The sequence below is a fragment of the Parastagonospora nodorum genome, assembly GCF_000146915.1.
Source record: "Parastagonospora nodorum SN15 chromosome Unknown scaffold_10, whole genome shotgun sequence".
Classification (NCBI taxonomy): domain Eukaryota; kingdom Fungi; phylum Ascomycota; class Dothideomycetes; order Pleosporales; family Phaeosphaeriaceae; genus Parastagonospora; species Parastagonospora nodorum.
The window spans coordinates 864361-880524 of record NW_001884558.1 but is presented as its reverse complement, the minus strand read 5'-3'; the positions used below and the strand labels follow the sequence as shown (position 1 = coordinate 880524).

General features: G+C 52.4%; 5 protein-coding genes across 5 annotated transcripts; 3 read left to right on the top strand and 2 right to left on the bottom strand.

Moving 5' to 3' along the window:
* Positions 1 to 216: 216 nt before the first annotated feature.
* On the bottom strand, positions 217 to 2905 carry SNOG_07072 (hypothetical protein; the record flags this gene model as incomplete). The annotated part of the gene is made up of 2 exons (XM_001797374.1): positions 217 to 2718; positions 2774 to 2905. The coding sequence occupies 2 exons, from the start codon at positions 2903 to 2905 to the stop codon at positions 217 to 219; spliced, it is 2634 nt and encodes an 877-aa protein (XP_001797426.1).
* Positions 2906 to 3333: 428 nt separating this feature from the next.
* SNOG_07071 (hypothetical protein) lies at positions 3334 to 4617 on the top strand (the record flags this gene model as incomplete). The annotated part of the gene is made up of 2 exons (XM_001797373.1): positions 3334 to 3652; positions 3731 to 4617. 2 exons carry the CDS (start codon positions 3334 to 3336, stop codon positions 4615 to 4617), a joined length of 1206 nt encoding a protein of 401 aa, XP_001797425.1.
* A 2487-nt stretch (positions 4618 to 7104) lies between these two features.
* On the top strand, positions 7105 to 11121 carry SNOG_07070 (hypothetical protein; the record flags this gene model as incomplete). The annotated part of the gene is made up of 10 exons (XM_001797372.1): positions 7105 to 7185; positions 7381 to 7535; positions 7603 to 7966; positions 8071 to 8394; positions 8436 to 8521; positions 8559 to 8673; positions 8720 to 9588; positions 9639 to 9752; positions 9837 to 10069; positions 10124 to 11121. The coding sequence occupies 10 exons, from the start codon at positions 7105 to 7107 to the stop codon at positions 11119 to 11121; spliced, it is 3339 nt and encodes a 1112-aa protein (XP_001797424.1).
* A 1294-nt stretch (positions 11122 to 12415) lies between these two features.
* Positions 12416 to 15407, top strand: SNOG_07069 (hypothetical protein; the record flags this gene model as incomplete). Its single annotated transcript, XM_001797371.1, has 4 exons — positions 12416 to 12717; positions 12776 to 13046; positions 13111 to 13989; positions 14094 to 15407. 4 exons carry the CDS (start codon positions 12416 to 12418, stop codon positions 15405 to 15407), a joined length of 2766 nt encoding a protein of 921 aa, XP_001797423.1.
* Positions 15408 to 15567: 160 nt separating this feature from the next.
* Positions 15568 to 16119, bottom strand: SNOG_07068 (hypothetical protein; the record flags this gene model as incomplete). Its single annotated transcript, XM_001797370.1, has 2 exons — positions 15568 to 15675; positions 15736 to 16119. The coding sequence occupies 2 exons, from the start codon at positions 16117 to 16119 to the stop codon at positions 15568 to 15570; spliced, it is 492 nt and encodes a 163-aa protein (XP_001797422.1).
* Positions 16120 to 16164: the final 45 nt, after the last annotated feature.

The following is a 16164-nucleotide window of genomic DNA, read 5'->3' as shown; positions in this document are numbered from 1 at the left end:
TCGGTAGCCTGCAGGTTCTGTGCCCATCGTAATGCAATTGTTGTGAATCTGACTGGAATGCGCGGCTGGTCTTGGCATGTTTTGCCCATGCCGCAGGAAATGCAATTAGAAAAGTATGGGATATCTACAATAAAAGGAGACGAGTAGCATGCAGTCCCAGAATCGCAAACAGTTTCGACGAGTAGCGGCGTTGGACCGCGACGAGCTTATTCGCTATCATCGCCAATGAGCTTCGCGTAGTCTTCTAGCAGATGCGAATGTGGGAAGATGCTTGAGCTTCCTCTTCTTGCTCTTCTTCTTGTCGCCCTTCTTATCATCATCGACATCGGTATCGTCGTCCATGTTGAGATCGACAGGAACCTCATCCTCATCATCCATGAAGCCGTCCTCGTCGTCGAGGTCGAAGTTCTCAAAGTCATCCTCGTCGTCATCGTCCGCAGGCTCAGCACCGCCAGCATCGTCATCGTCACTACCAAGGTTCAGCTCGACGCCCTCATCCATGTTGACACCGCCATCTTCGTCATCGCTCATCATGTCTTCCATGTCAAGATCACTAAAGCCTTCGTCATCGCCACCGTCACCCTCGACATCAGGTCGGCTCTTGACAAGCGCCTGCCAGATTTCATCCTCGCCGCTCTCGTCATCACTGTCTGCCTTCTTGTTCTTCTTAGCCTTCTTGTCCGCCTGCTTCGCTTTGCCTGCTTTCTCGAAGTATGTGTGGAAGAAGACCTCGTCGACGCGCACGTCATCGACCTTCTTACGCCAGAACAGCTCTGAGTTGAGCGGGTCGTGCGTACGATCGCCATCGCGCGCAGTGATAAGGTAGTCCGTAGCCTTGGATGTACCAGACATTGGCTGCATAATGGAGGAGCCGTGAACAGCCTGTGATTTGGTCTTGGCATTTTTAAACGAAAATTTGTCGAGAAAATTCATCAAGGTGTAAATCGTGGGGTCTGGCTTCTCCTTGATTTGCTCTTGGTTAACAATTCTCGAGGCGAGGACGTGAACCGAGGGGTGGTAATGTGCTTGAAGTGGCAGCAGCTCCCATAGACATGACAGATCTGCCTGCGCGTGTTCTGGATCTCGTTTCCGGGCGTCGTAAGTCGGCTGCTTCGCTCCCTTTTCACCGGATGACTTCGCCTTCGCTTCTTCGTCGACGTCCTCATAATGCTCGTCCCCACTATCATCGGCGTGGTCCTCTGGCGTGGACAACATCGTCTTGATGGTAGGGAAAGTAGTAATAAGCTCGTTGATTAAGTAGAGGACACCACAGATGAACGGAGGGTCGTGCATGTGGATGATCTGAAGTAAGCGCTTCACAAAGGCCTTGACGCGTTTGACGCTCGTGTCGGCCTTGAGCGCCCGGTACAGCAGATTCAAAAACATAATGTGTTTGGAAGTTGAGATGAGCCGTGGGTCCAAAAGAGATTCGTAGAGTGTCCGGTAGAAACGGTCTGCGGAGTAGTGCTTCGCGGCAGAAATCTGCTGGATGAGCGTCATGGCCTGGATGCTGGTGTTGAAGTTGGACGAATGCGTGACCTCGTAGAGAGTGTTGAGCTTCTCCTCGAACTTTGCGTCGTCCGTCTTCGCAAACGGAAATGCGCGGTTCACGCCCGTCAGAATGGCGGAGATAAGCTTCTCTCTCGATTCATCCTCGACCATGAAGGCGTTTGTGGCAGCCTTTTCGGCCTTCTTCTTTGCCATCTTACCAGGCTGACCACCACCACCTTGGAGATGGCCGTGCTTGTTCAGTCGCTTCTCTTCCTTCTCATGCTCTTTCTGCTTCTTCAGCAGACCCAAAAAGAGAGTGAAGTACATATCCAGGAGTTTGTTCGCGACCTCATGTTCCTTGACGCTGAGAACGGTCTGGTTCAGAGTGATGACCGCGTAGTACTTGGCGGTTCCACTTTGGTTGGGACGGAAGATGAGGTCCGACTCGATAGAGCTCATAATGACACTCTTCATGAGGGGATGTGTTATCTGGAGCTGGAGCAGCAGATACGATGCCCTCGATGCGACCTTCTTCTCCTTGTCTCCAAGCTTGTTGATGAGCAGGCGCAGCAAATTCTCTTCCTGTTCGGGCTTTTCTTTCAACAACTCCCAAACGAAAGTGACGGCTCGGTTGCGCGAATATTCAACTTCGTCGTTGGACCAGGTCTCCAAGATTTTAAGCATCTCAAAGTACTGCTTCTTCAGCCAATCTTCGTACGCCCAGGCTATCAAGTGTATTTTCTGCAGCTCGCCTGGTAGTTTATCGCCAGTCTTCCATTGCGCACCCTTGCCCTGCACAGCAGACAGGAGGCCTGGTTGCCGCGCAAAAGCCTTCAGCTTTCGGTCAGGTGGAAGCAATACACCTTGGCCAAGAAGGTCCTTCAGCGCAGCCAGGGCCATCATCGCCGCACTCCTGCTCTTTTTCCTGGAAAGCCCCAGGAGCTGATCAAAAGCCTTCATGGTGTGCAGCGGCGATTCCTGAACTAACAGGGTCAGGGCTGAAACCTTGTCCTCCATGGTTCCGGCATTCATGATAGAGGACATGAAGCGATGCGATGCGTCTTTGGACAAGTGCACCGCTGCATACTCGGCCGCCTCAGCCTCCAGAAGCTGGTCGGCATATTCGTGGATCGCGTCGAGTACGTAGCGTGGAGGTATCGTGGGGTTGTCGATGGTGGGGAGCTGTGGAAGCTCTACCGTGTGCCATTCTGGCTGCACCTTGAACAGCTGTCGCGCGCATCAGCATGGTCATCCAAAGCTATCCTATGACGTGTATACATACCAACGCAGAACGCGCCTTCTGATCTCCGTGCTTGCGCTTGTCCTTGTCGCCCTTCACGCTCGTCCGATTGCTATCCGGCGGCGGCTTCGCAAAGCCATCTTTGGTTTCGGCATGGGTCCGCTTCTTCCCCATTTGATGTCGTCGGTGTCGCGGGGTATTTCGCTGCAAGGTCCGTCAGAGAAGAAACTCTGACCCGTCATGACCTTGAAAGAGACGACTGTGACGCCCATGTGGTTCGAAATTTGAGATGCGCACGGGCCAGGCGCGGTGAATCATTCAACCGCGACCCTCGACCCGCACTCTAACCGGATCCGGCATTGGTGGGTTCTGCTCTTTGGCTATGCTTACGAAACCTATTGAGATCCCGAAGTAGCTGATTAATTTACTAGAGTGACTCAACGTGGCATTCTTCGAAACTTACACTCAATTGAAGCAAACGAAAGATACCCCGGGGCTTCTCGTGCAGTAGCAGAAGCAGCACGACGCAAAAAAAGTTTGACCCAGCTCACTCGACTCGCCAGGTCTGCATAAGGCAAGGGACTCACGGACACTATACTACAATGGCCACAGCTCCAAGTGACGGAGACGTCAAGACATCCATCACACCTTTGCTCAAACGACTCTGGCACGAATCACCGTCGACAAAGCCTGATGCTACCGAGATTGCAGCAGCACTCGCATTGATCTTCACCAACAGTCTCTCAGAAGTACAAACGGGAGCACTTTTGACGTGTCTTCACTTCACGGACCTGGATAGACAAGCAGATGTCTTGGCAAAATGCTCACAGGCAATGCGAGATTTTTCAACCGGCATCGATGTTGAAGGATTAGAGCGCCTGCTTAAAGAGCGCGGGAGGAAAGAGGGAGGTTACTATGGAGGTTTGGTATGACTACTCGCATCATCTCATCAACGCCGTTTTACTGACCAAAATGGACAGTGCGACATAGTCGGTACAGGCGGTGATTCACACAACACCTTCAACATTAGCACTACTTCTTCCATATTGGCCTCTTCTCTCCTCATGATCGCCAAGCATGGCAATAAAGCTTCAACATCACGTTCAGGTTCTGCGGATCTTCTTTCTTGCGCGCCACCAAAGCCGCCAGTCATTACCGCCATCGCGCCTAAGACGATTCTCGAAATCTACCAGAACACCAATTATGCGTTCCTCTTTGCGCCCATTTTCCACCCAGGGGCACGGCACGCAGCAAGTATCAGAAGACAGCTTGGCTGGCGCACGATTTTCAACCTTCTTGGTCCGCTAGCAAATCCACTCCACGACTTGATTGAGGCTCGTGTATTGGGTGTAGCAAGGAAAGAAATCGGACCTGATTTTGCCGAATCACTTCGCCAATCTGGATGTCGGAAGGGCATGGTCATCTGTGGTGACGAAGAGCTGGACGAATTGTCATGCGCAGGTCCCACGCACTGCTGGCGCTTAGTTGAGAACGATTCAACAGGCGAAGTGAATATCAACTACTTCACAGTAACGCCAGCGGACTTTGGCCTGCCATCGCATCCTCTCACCGCAGTATCGCCTGGTCAAAGTCCAGAGAGGAACGCCGAGATTTTGATGGACATCTTACAGGGTAAGGTGCCCGTCGACGACCCGATTCTGCACTTTGTGTACCTCAATACTGCAGCGCTGTTTGTTGTCAGCGGCATTTGTGACGCAGACACAAGCGACATGGGTCACGGCGATGATGGCAAGGTCATTACCGAAGTCGGTCCAGGAGGTGGAAGATGGAAGGAAGGCGTCAGGAGAGCGAAGTGGGCAGTGCAAAGTGGCGAGGCCTACAGGCAGTGGGAAAAGTTCGTCGAAGTCACGAACCGGGTTGCATAGATCCGCAGCTCGTGGAGTATGAACGGCACATATCTTATTTACCTGCTCAAGAGGCCGTCCTGTTCACTGTATTCAGACTCTGAACTGATCGAATTTTTCTTTCAGAGACAGCTTGATCTCGTATAATACCATACCGAAGCCCGTATCGTCGCATCCCTGTCTCTGACCATCCGCGTGAGGACCTCCTCCAGACCCCTCTCACACAGACACCGAACGTTTCCCCTTCCCCTCGAGTGATATATAGAGCCGCTTTAACTTCGTGCAAGAGCGGACGAGATCATGCCAAGCTTTTCGAAACTCCTCGATCCAGTCTTCATCGCACACGGCAAAGCACGTCGCCGAGCCAACAGTATACGTCAGTGACTGAATGTTATTGCAGCGTTTCTTGATGAATGGAATCACTTGTGCAAGGAGGTCGAAGCGGCAGTCATTTCCGGTTTGATGTTGAGACTCGGTTAAGGTTATGCTGGTAAGATAGGCTTATTTGCTGGGCAGGTGTTAGCAGATATTGATGGCCTGGAGTAGCTTGTAATAACTGTTTGAAGATTTTAGGCTCGAATCCTAAGACTTTCCGCTCTTCATGGTGGCTAGACCGCTGTCCATTGGCAATGGAATATCGAGGTAAGAAGCGAGCATCAGTGTTCTCGAACACAAGGCCCAGCAGCTCGTCTCGGATTGACATGTTAACGCAAATTAGACCGTCGTCAATGTCAATGGTGGTCCAAACTGGTCCTGAAAAGGCTGCTCAGGCTTTCCGAACAGGGCTTGACATGTCTCCAGTTCCTCTCTGTCTAAAATATCACCAGCATCCTCCTCATCCTTGAATTCCATCCGAACTTACCGGCACCACTCCTCCCACCGAAATCTTGACCCTTGCCATGCGAAGTGGTCCCCGCCAATCAATCTGCTCCACCCTGCGGTCAATTTCCACAGCACCTCGACGAGCATGCCAAGTCATCGGCCAATCCGAGTCTTCATGGAAGATAACGTGTGATTTGATGAAGCAGTGTGGAGGACCAGGGCAGCCAAGCCACATCTTTCTACCAGTGGGAAAGCCGAGGATTGAAAGTACATGTATCTAACCTCTGCTGGGAGGCGCTCGATGAAATTACTTGGCATGGTGTTATCGAACATTGACGCAAAGGTCGGATGAGTGCGCAGTTGAGGTACTTGGAAAGTTGGGCGCTCGAGTATGATTGCACATGAACTCGACGCGCCGGCAGTGCACAAAGTACTGTGTGGAGTAATTCACGCATTGTGGGCTAGACTTAGGTATACAGTGCGAGTTTTTGAAAGTTTGATTTACTGCGTGTGGAATAAGACGTCACATTTCCTACTACCGTAGTATTGAGCTACTGTTTCCACGCATCAATAAACTGCGCAGGAGTTCGTTGTTGTAGCTTATCGATCGAGCATAGTCTTTTCGAGACATGTAGCCGTCGTCGTTCCGACGTCCGCCAACAAAAGTTCCTACTCCGGATGAAGCTTGAAACGCTTACCGGCGAACAGAGTGCTTGCCGGTGAAGGATCGACAGGATCGGTCGGACGTGGATGCGCGGGCCTGGCTTAGTAGTAGACTTTCGGCGAAGTCAACGCATGTCGAGATTGCCATGCTTCTGCCGTACCCGGATGATATCGGTCACGAACCTTAGCGCGCTTTCCGTTCTGATCGGTCAAAAATCCTCTCTGCCTTGACCTCGACCTCACCAACCACCTTTTGCGCTCACACTTACTTCCAGTCAGCTTTTGCCGTCTTCTAATGTCAGCACATCATTTCAGATACCAGAACATGTGCGGTTAGTGCACCCGGATTTCGCCATCGATCCACCGATCAGGAATATAACAGTTACACAATAATCTCCAGGTGGCCCTCCGACGTAAGTGACGTGAGCTCATGCTTAGCGCGGCTTGCGACCCGGAGATTGATGTAACGAAAGCCCAGCCTGTGGCACCAGGCCGCAAGATCAGTCATGATGCACCTTTGCCTTGTGATCCAGTACACGCAACCTACGCGATGATCAACGCAATCTTCAAGCAGTGCTACATTGTTGCGATATCGATGTTTGCAAATCCTGGTCGCCGTGTACTTTGGTCTTCGCGCGCCTCAACGTGTATGCGTCGTGATTTGAGTTTCCAAGGTCAACCTCAACGCCCCAGGAGATGGTCGCACAGCGTTCGGGTGAAAACACATCAAGCGCTGCCATTCCATTGAATGCGCTCGCCTCGACAGTCTGCACAGTCGGTGTCGCAATGCTCTCGAACCCATGCTCTGCATGCGGGGTGCGCCTTGGTAGGCATCTGCATCTGCACAATCAGCCCGATCCAGTATCGGGCACACTGGCCTTGCCAGACTCAGCACACATACGGCATATCGCTCGAGGCTCTGTGATGACGAGATAAGAGCAAAAATCACTCAATACCGATGAAGAAGAACCTTCAGCCTGGTACGAAGCTACAGCCAGGTGATGATGATGACAGTGGTCCACAATGTCGACCAGAAGTCGGTCTGCCAGAGGATCGAAGACGCGAGATCGCTTGGACGAGGTGCAGCTGGACGTGCGCCACTTGGTTTGAGTAATCCCTGCGCTGCGTGTTATTCGAGCCCACGTGTCAGCGTGGTGATGGGGCGCACCAGCTCGCAGCGGAGAATTGTAAGAGACGCTGTCGAGAGGCATATATGTGAGTCGCAGGAGGATGAATTCAGACCGGACCGAATTGTAAGGGAGTTCTTCGGTAACATGGACTCTGACACGGCCCACGGAGTTTGAGAAGGTCACCTCATCTGCTTGCCTACCAAGCGCCGTCACTGACGAGGCAGACGTCAGCAACGACAGTAAGGCGTCTACCGCGGCGGAGGCTGTCGCGGCGACGTGGAAAATCTATGAGAACGGCCAGCCCGTGGTGGGTCGCTTGTATGGGTGTGTTGCTGGGGGACGTGCCGCTAACGCCAAGTTCATCGGGAGAGAACAGATGTGATGTTAATAGCCGTGTGCCCAGTGCCCACCGCGCCTCACTCCCAAAGCATAGCCTCTGCAAGAACATACCTGGCTTGTTACCAGCTCTCTGTGGGCCACCTTTGATAGGACAGTGCAACGAAGCGCATGTTCTTTGCACCCATCCCAAGGTATCGTTATCGTCGACGCTTGGCCCCTTTGAGTCCCCGTTTTTCGGCTCCACGACACCCGCCCGCGAGACCATCCGGGCCGTATCTAGTCTATCCTGGCATCGCCCGAACAACGGCTTTCAGGGAGACGCGCTGAAGGCAACGGCCATTGCATCTTCAGTGCCAACCAGGTTCCGCTTGAGCACTCCGCTAAAATTTACGCCTCGTCGAGGCCGCGTGCCACTGGTGCGCCTTGCCCAGCATCATCGGGAGAAAGCAGCATACCACGGCTGGCTGCAGCATCTGCTCAAACGTAGCAAATGTCACAAGCGCACATACATACGCAGCAGCCATCCCGGCCGGTGCAGCAGTCGTCGCCTCAAGGCGCGCAGTCGCCGTCCACATTGAATGCCTCACCGATGGTGACCCCAGGGGCTTTGACGCCCAAGGGTCACGTGGACGACACTGGACGACGCATACAGGGCGCTGACAGGGCGCGCGCGTCGATTGCTTGTACGAGTTGTCGTCGGAGTAAGACAAAGTGCAACAACAAGGGTCAAGGGACCACCTGCATTGCTTGCGCCGAGAAGAACAAGTTCTGCGATTACAGCAACACGGATGCATCCACGACCGGTGTAGTGAAACGGCGGGAGAGCACGGTTGGAGACATTGATGTAAGTGCATGTTGCGTTCTCCTATGTCTTGCACCTGTCAGTCCACAACAGTGACTTTCGCTGGTGTCTATCGTGTAAATCCATTCCTGCTTCTCCCACACGTGTTCGACTTGACGGCTGCTGTTCAGTAAGAATTGACCGAAGGACTCGCAGACACATCCCAGGAAGCGAAAGAGACCAATAGCGTCGGCTCTGGCGCATCACCCTTACGATGTCCCTAAAACCCAAGATGACGTTCTGCATTCTCCCTTCCTCACCGCCAAGGTCTGGGAAGAGCTGGTATGTGCTGCAACTCAACCTGTGAGCTCGCATTGACGAATGCCAGTTCGACATCTACGAAAAACATTTCGCGTCTGACTTCCCCTTTCTACACCGGCAGAGGTTCCTGAAGCCGCTGCATCAGCCTCAACAATCTATCGCTTCCAGGCAGAACTTTGATGCTCTACCACGTCCTCCACACAGCCCACCTCTACTCCTTGGGTTCCTGACTCTGACTGCTCGTTATCATCCCGAATTAGTACAGCGCGTAGGGACCCCTATCGCGACGGCAGAGTATTGGGCGAAAGCCACGCAAGACCGTCTGGGCTCCATTCCCGGGACCGGATCTCTGGAAAGAGCCCAGGCTATGCTTTTCCTTGGGTATCATCGTTGGACTGATCTGAAAGGAGAGAACGGATGGCATTTCATTGGACTGGCCACGCGTTATGTGCAAAACCTTGGGTACCAGAAAGACGAAAACTACGAAGATACTAAAAAAGGGGAACGCCGTGGCTCCGACGCCGAAGACGAACTTGCCGAGCGTAAAGAATTCATCGACCGCGAAATCCGTCGCCGCACTTTCTGGAGCTGTTTCATCATGGATCGATATACAAGCTGTGTATCAAGTCGAGTACAGATGATCAACGTGAATGACATCAAAACCCAACTACCCTGCAACGATGGAGCTTTTAATACAGGAACTAAAGTCAGGACTCGGTGGTTAGGGGAGAGCGATGAACAATACAGCGAGCGTAGGGACGCAGAAACGGCCAGGACAAGACGTGTCCACCATCATTCTCTTTGGGACAACAGAAGCAAGACACATGGCGAAACCCAGTGGGAAGTGGGCAAAAGTGAGGCAGCACTAAGCTTGTACATACAGACAGTCGACTACTTCGGCAAAATCCTGGCGTATTCGATTGGGAGAGGTCGACGGTACGTGAACCGAAGTGTCCGATCGCGCGTAGTGTACTGACATGGTTTAGGACAGAAGAGCATCCCCCTTGGGACGAAAAAAGTACATTCTACAAGCTTGTGCAAGGCTATGAGGTGCTTCGAGCCGGACTGCCACAGCCTCTGACCCTTACAACACAGCATACGTATGATCATATCTACTCGAAAACTTCACGAGATTACGTGATGATCCACGCCCTTCACACCTTATGTACTATCGCTTTGTACAGAGAGTATATTGCGTTCGCGCCTTGGGGCAAAGCCAAACCGGAGGGGCCTTTGGATGAACCCAGGATCACACAACCACTTCCGGACGATATGCCAGACTACTGGATTGATCAGGCTCGCAAGTGCTTCGGTGCTGGAAAAGACTTTGCCGAATTGCTCATCGCTTGCGATGCAGCTAATGCGCTTGTTGACAGTACTATTGCGGGTTGGGCCACGTACATCGTCGGATGGTGTGGTAAGTTGTTCACTCATTGCTCCGGATCTTCAATCAGAAGCTAATTAAGTCTAGCTATGTACTGCCACATGTTTCCCAACATGGACCCTGACCGCGCGTTAGACTCTCATGCACAACCAAATGCGTGGGACACGACAAATAAGATCCTCCATAAGGTGGGAAATCGCTTCACTATGCCGGGTTATTGGCAAGATGCTCTTACGCGCTTGCATGACCTCTATCGGCAACAGAAACACAATTGGAAGAGACTTGCGAATTCGCCTGGAAGCACATCGAGTACAGCCAGTGAAGGTGGAGGTCTCTACATTTACGAGTCTCAAGGTTTCCAAACAGATCACTTAGAGCTTGGCAATACGTTGGACAAGAGTTGGAGTCGCAAAACCAGACCAGACGACTGGAAGCTCACTCATGACCCGGCCGCGGAAAGACACAACGGACTGAACAGTCCGACAGCGAACTTTAAAATTGAAGACACACCTGCCTCGACACCCCATTCGACAGGTTTCAATTCGATCAACGGGCAACCAACGAGCGAGGCGCCTTCGGTGACGCCATCAAGCCGTATGCCATGGAATGCGCATCCTTCCCCATCCGTTGCACCTGTACGCCCATATGGATCCTCCGAAATACCACAGAGTCCCCACGGACCACAGATAACGCCAAACCCCAGCATTGAGGGTACAACCATTCCGTCGCCTTATAGAGAGAGTGCAGATGTGCATTTCCCCCCGGCCCCAACGCATCACTACGCACCTCGAGAGGCTCTTCCGGGCGTAGCACGCGGACCTACCCGCCCTACAACTGCGCTGTACGGCTGGTCATCGCAAGTCCAACAGGCACAGTTTGCGCAGCAGATGACTGTTGACGAAATGAGACTTCGAGGGCAACCTAGTGTTGCCATGGGCGAATTTTCAGATTTCCAGCGTGGCGATTATAATCCTTGGCCCAATCAGCACATGCCCGATTTTGATGTATTCAATGCCAATTACGGGTCTGAAATGCCTTATTGCGAACTAATCGATCAGGGTTATCTGGCCGGGCCTACGCAATAAATCGCTCTAGCAAAAGGGCTTTGAGCCGCCATTCGACTACAGGGCTAGAGTCGGGCCAAGTCCCGGTCGACAGTCCTCTGGTGCTATCGTCTTCCGACCCGCTTCTTTGTGGGACTCTGTCATAATTCCTGCTGTCGACCACTTTTGTTATTCTTCGTTCGCGATACGCTTGACTCTCATGGGCTGCTTTATAATGGGAAGTTCATTACCGCACGGCGTTGGAAGATTGGGACATTATGTTGTTGTACATGTTTATGACAAATCTAGAGAGCTATGTGTCTAGACAGTGTAGGCTTCTTTGCGTACGATGCGATAGCGATGGTGGCTTGGTTGTAAACCATGTTTTTGCCTAGTAGCCTTGGCCTAAAAGCTGTTTGTAGCGTCGTCAGCGAGGTTTAAATACCAATAATATCTCAACCATGTGATCAAGAAAGAAAGCCGCGAACCATGCGCCAACCCAATGGTAACTTACACAACAGTACCTGAAACACATCCATCGCACACGTCCTACCCCAACCCCACAATGACCAATCCATGTGCCCAACCCATCCAACCTTCTCTCCCACCAGCCGTAACCTCGGTCACGCTCCCTCGCCGCCTCGTACACCCAGTCGGATGCCTTGCCCAAACAAGCTCCGGCTAAACACATCACACCCAAGCTTCCGACAACAAGCTCCACATCCCGGGCAACAAGCTTGCGCGGGCGCGCCACCCCGCCGATCGTCTTGGACGGTTGGGGCGTTTCCCCGCGTCTGCGTCATGCTGCGAAGGCGCTTTGGTCGATGGAATTGGTGGGATTTTAGAAGGTACCTGCATACGCTACCTGCCATTGGGAAGCTCGGAAGAAATGGATGCGAGATGCATCGGCGTTGTGGTGGATTGTGTCATTTGGGTGCTGGGGGGTGGGTTATTTGATGACATGCTCGCGCACTGTTTTTGACAAGGTGTGATTTTCCGTACCTGATTCTGGGATTCGCAAGACACGATGAAGAATCTTCTGAACGTGGTTGCGCTGTCGTCGTGTGCCATTGGGGCTGCGGCGAGGGCGGTGGGGTATTCTCCGAAAGAATGGATTATGCCGTACAAAAGAGAGGCTTTACAGGATATCGTGAGCATTTGGATCGGGAGAGATGGGCGGTCTTCAATGGATGGCTGATGTTTGTAGGTCACCTGGGACGAGGACTCGATCTTCGTCAATGGCGAGCGAATGTTCCTGTATAGTGGTGAAGTCCACCCGTTCCGGTAATTTGCTTCGAGCATTGGAACTTGAACGCAGATGCTAAATCAGCTCAGGATGCCGGTCGCAGATCTGTACATTGATCTATTCCAGAAGATCAAGTCTCTTGGTTACAACATGGTCAGCTTTTACGTTGATTGGGCACTGCTTGAGGGTAAGCCTGGCGTGTACCGCGCAGAGGGTGTTTTTGATCTACAACCGTTCTATGATGCTGCTCAAGAAGCGGGTATCTACCTCCTTGCAAGGCCTGGCCCATACATCAACGCAGAGGTGTCGGGAGGTGGCTTTCCAGGATGGCTTCAGAGGGTCAACGGCACTCTGCGAACCAGTGCGCCGGATTATTTGAACTCTACCAACAAGTATGATTTGCGCGAATTTCTCCCCTACTGGTACATACATACTAAGACAACGTCACAGCTATATGAAGAACATCGGCGCGAACATCGCGAAGGCTCAAATTACGAACGGAGGTCCGATTATCCTCGTGCAGCCTGAGAACGAGTACACGCAAGCAACTTCGGCCATCCAACCTTTCCCGGATCCGGTATATATGGAGTACATATACAAACAAATTCGCGATGCGGGTATTGTTGTGCCGCTGATTAGCAACGATGCATCAGCAAAAGGAAACAACGCACCAGGGAAACCTGCGCCTGTTGACATCTATGGTCATGATGGATACCCACTGGTACGTAGTTGCGTATCGAAACGCACATTTGATACTAGAGCTAATCAGCCTTTGTTTGTTGTAGGGCTTCGATTGCGCGAATCCTGAAGTTTGGCCCGATAACAACCTGCCCACAAATTGGAACCAGTTACACCAACAGCAAAGCCCTAGCACGCCCTACTCAATCATCGAGTTTCAGGCCGGTAGCTTCGATCCCTGGGGTGGACCTGGATTCGACAAGTGCTACACTCTTGTGGGCGCTGCGTTCGAGAGAGTGTTCTACAAAAACTTGTACAGCTTTGGTGTTACGATTCTAAACCTGTACATGACTTGGGGCGGTACCAACTGGGGCAACTTGGGTCACCCTGGTGGCTACACCTCGTACGATTATGCGTCGCCAATCCGAGAGGATCGCCGCGTAGATCGTGAGAAGTACTCCGAGCAGAAAGTGCAGGCGAACTTCTTCAAGGTCAGCCCAGCGTATTTGACCGCGACCCGAGGAAATGCATCAAACACGACCTGGACGACTACGAGCGATTTGTCTGTCACTCCAGCCTGGGGCAATGGCACTGGCTTCTACTTCCTTCGTCACTCCAAATACAACTCGCTTGCAACGACGAGCTACAAGCTCAAGATCTCGACTTCAGCCTTCGGAAACATCACTGTGCCCCAGACAAATGGCACTTCGTTGACTTTGAACGGCCGTGATGCTAAGATCCATGTCAGCGACTACGACCTTGGTGGCACGACACTGGTCTATTCGACTGCCGAGATTTTCACGTGGCATAAGTATGCGGACAAGACTGTTTTGGTGGTATACGGTGGACCGGGCGAGACTCATGAGCTTGCTATTGCCGTCACTGGACTCGAAGTACTCGAGGGTGATGTTCAAAGTACTGCTACGCGTGGTTACACGCTTCTGAGCTTCAAGGCGGATGGAAGCCGGAAGGTCGCTAAGCTCGGTGTAGGAAGCAACTTTGTCTATGTTCATATGCTTGGTAAGTCTTGCTTCAACTTGACATATGTTAAGGTGTCTCTTGCTAATACCACGAAAAAGATCGCTACCAGGCGTACAACTATTGGTCCATCGACACCGCTCCTCACTCCTCCGCCAACCCCGTAATACTTAATGCTGGCTACCTCATGAGGACTGCAAAGGTAGATGGTACAACTTTGGCCCTCACTGGGGACCTCAATACCACAACAACTGTCGAGGTTTTTGGTGGTGCGCCCAACGTCACCAAATTGACTTTCAACGGCAAGGATGTTGGCTTCACGACATCAAAGGAAGGTGTCATTTGCGCTAGTGTCGATGTCCCAAAGATCGATCTTGCAGTTCCCAAATTGAACGACCTGGAATGGAAGTACGTCGACTCGCTGCCCGAGATTCAAGCAGACTACGACGACAGTGCATGGGTTACTGCCGATCTCCCAAAGACGTACAACTCCCTCAGGCCACTAAAGACACCCATGTCCCTCTACTCATCGGACTACGGCTTCCACACCGGCACCCTTCTTTTCCGTGGAACCTTCACAGCTACCGGCAACGAGACATCCTTCTACCTCTCTACCCAAGGTGGATCAGCATTCGGCTCCTCCGCCTGGATTGGCGACCACTTCCTCGGCAGCTGGCGTGGCTACGACGCCGCTCTTAGCGGCAACAATACCTTTTCTCTTCCGAACCTGACCGCGGGCAAGAAGTACATCATCACTGTCGTCGTCGACAACCAAGGCCTCGACGAGAATTGGACCATTGGCACTGAGACTATGAAGAACCCCCGCGGAATCCTCGACTACAAGCTCTCCGGCCACGCCGCTTCTGACATTACCTGGAAATTGACTGGCAACCTGGGTGGCGAGGACTACGTCGATATCTCGCGTGGCCCACTCAACGAGGGTGGATTGTACGTCGAGCGCCAGGGCTTGCATCAACCAGGCGCATTTGCGGCATCGGGATGGACGGCCAGCAAAGGCCCTGTTAACGATGGTATCAGTGCGCCCGGAATTGGCTTTTTCGCGACTGAGTTCGAGCTCAATGTCCCCGCTGGCTACGACGTTCCCATGTCGTTCACATTCACCAATGGCACATCAGCGACGAATGGCTCCAGCGTACCGGCATATCGCGCGCAGTTATACGTGAATGGCTTCAATTACGGTAAATACGTCAGCAATGTGGGTCCACAGACAAACTTCCCTGTCCCTCAGGGAATCCTGAACTACCAGGGTACGAATTACCTGGCTGTGTCACTCTGGGGTTTGGACAGTGGCGCGACGAAGCTCGAAGGATTCGAGCTAGGCATTGACGGCACACTGTGGAGCGGTCTCGGAGAAGTCAAGTACGTCGAGGGTCAAACATATGCAGCAAGAAAGGGAGCGTATTAGGTAGTCATGGGTTCGTATTGATGAATAATCATATCCTCTACTTCATCTGAAGTATCCAATGTATCCATCTAGCCATCTGTTCCGTGAAGCTTCGCCATCATCATCTAGACCCATTCAGATCTTTCTATGTATATGAGACCACTTCCATCGAGCACACCATCTAGCAAGAATAACCGCACTTGTTGTGGCAGTCGTCGCCATTCTTGCGGCACGTATCAGCGCGGCAAGAGACGTCGCAGCCGTACGGGTTGAGCCAGCACCAGGGAGACTATCACAAACATCAGTAAGATCGTCCAAACCACACCAATATACAGGAATTTTAACTTACACCACGGCACTTGTTGTAGAAGTCATCGCACTTCTTGCAGTCGTCTCGGGCCTCAACCTTGGGCTCAGCGACCACGATAGGAACAACCTCGGTAGCAGCCTCCGCAGCCTTAGGAGGACAATCACCGGGGCAATTGTCACGGCACTCCTGGATGGCCTTGCACATCTCACGACGGCACGTGACAACGCAGGCATTAGGGTTGAGCCAGCAGAACCAGGAGCGCATGCACTTATCGAACCAATCGCTGCACTGCTTGCACTCGGCGCGGGCGAAGACGGTGTTGACGTTGGCATAGTTGGTCGAGGTATCCTGGGGAGCCGCGAGAGGAGTGGCTGCGACCATGACCGAGGCCGTGGCGGCGAGAAGGAGGGAGCTGAACTTCATGATGAGGAGAGAAGGTTTAGCTAAGATCGAGAGAGAAAGTTTTGG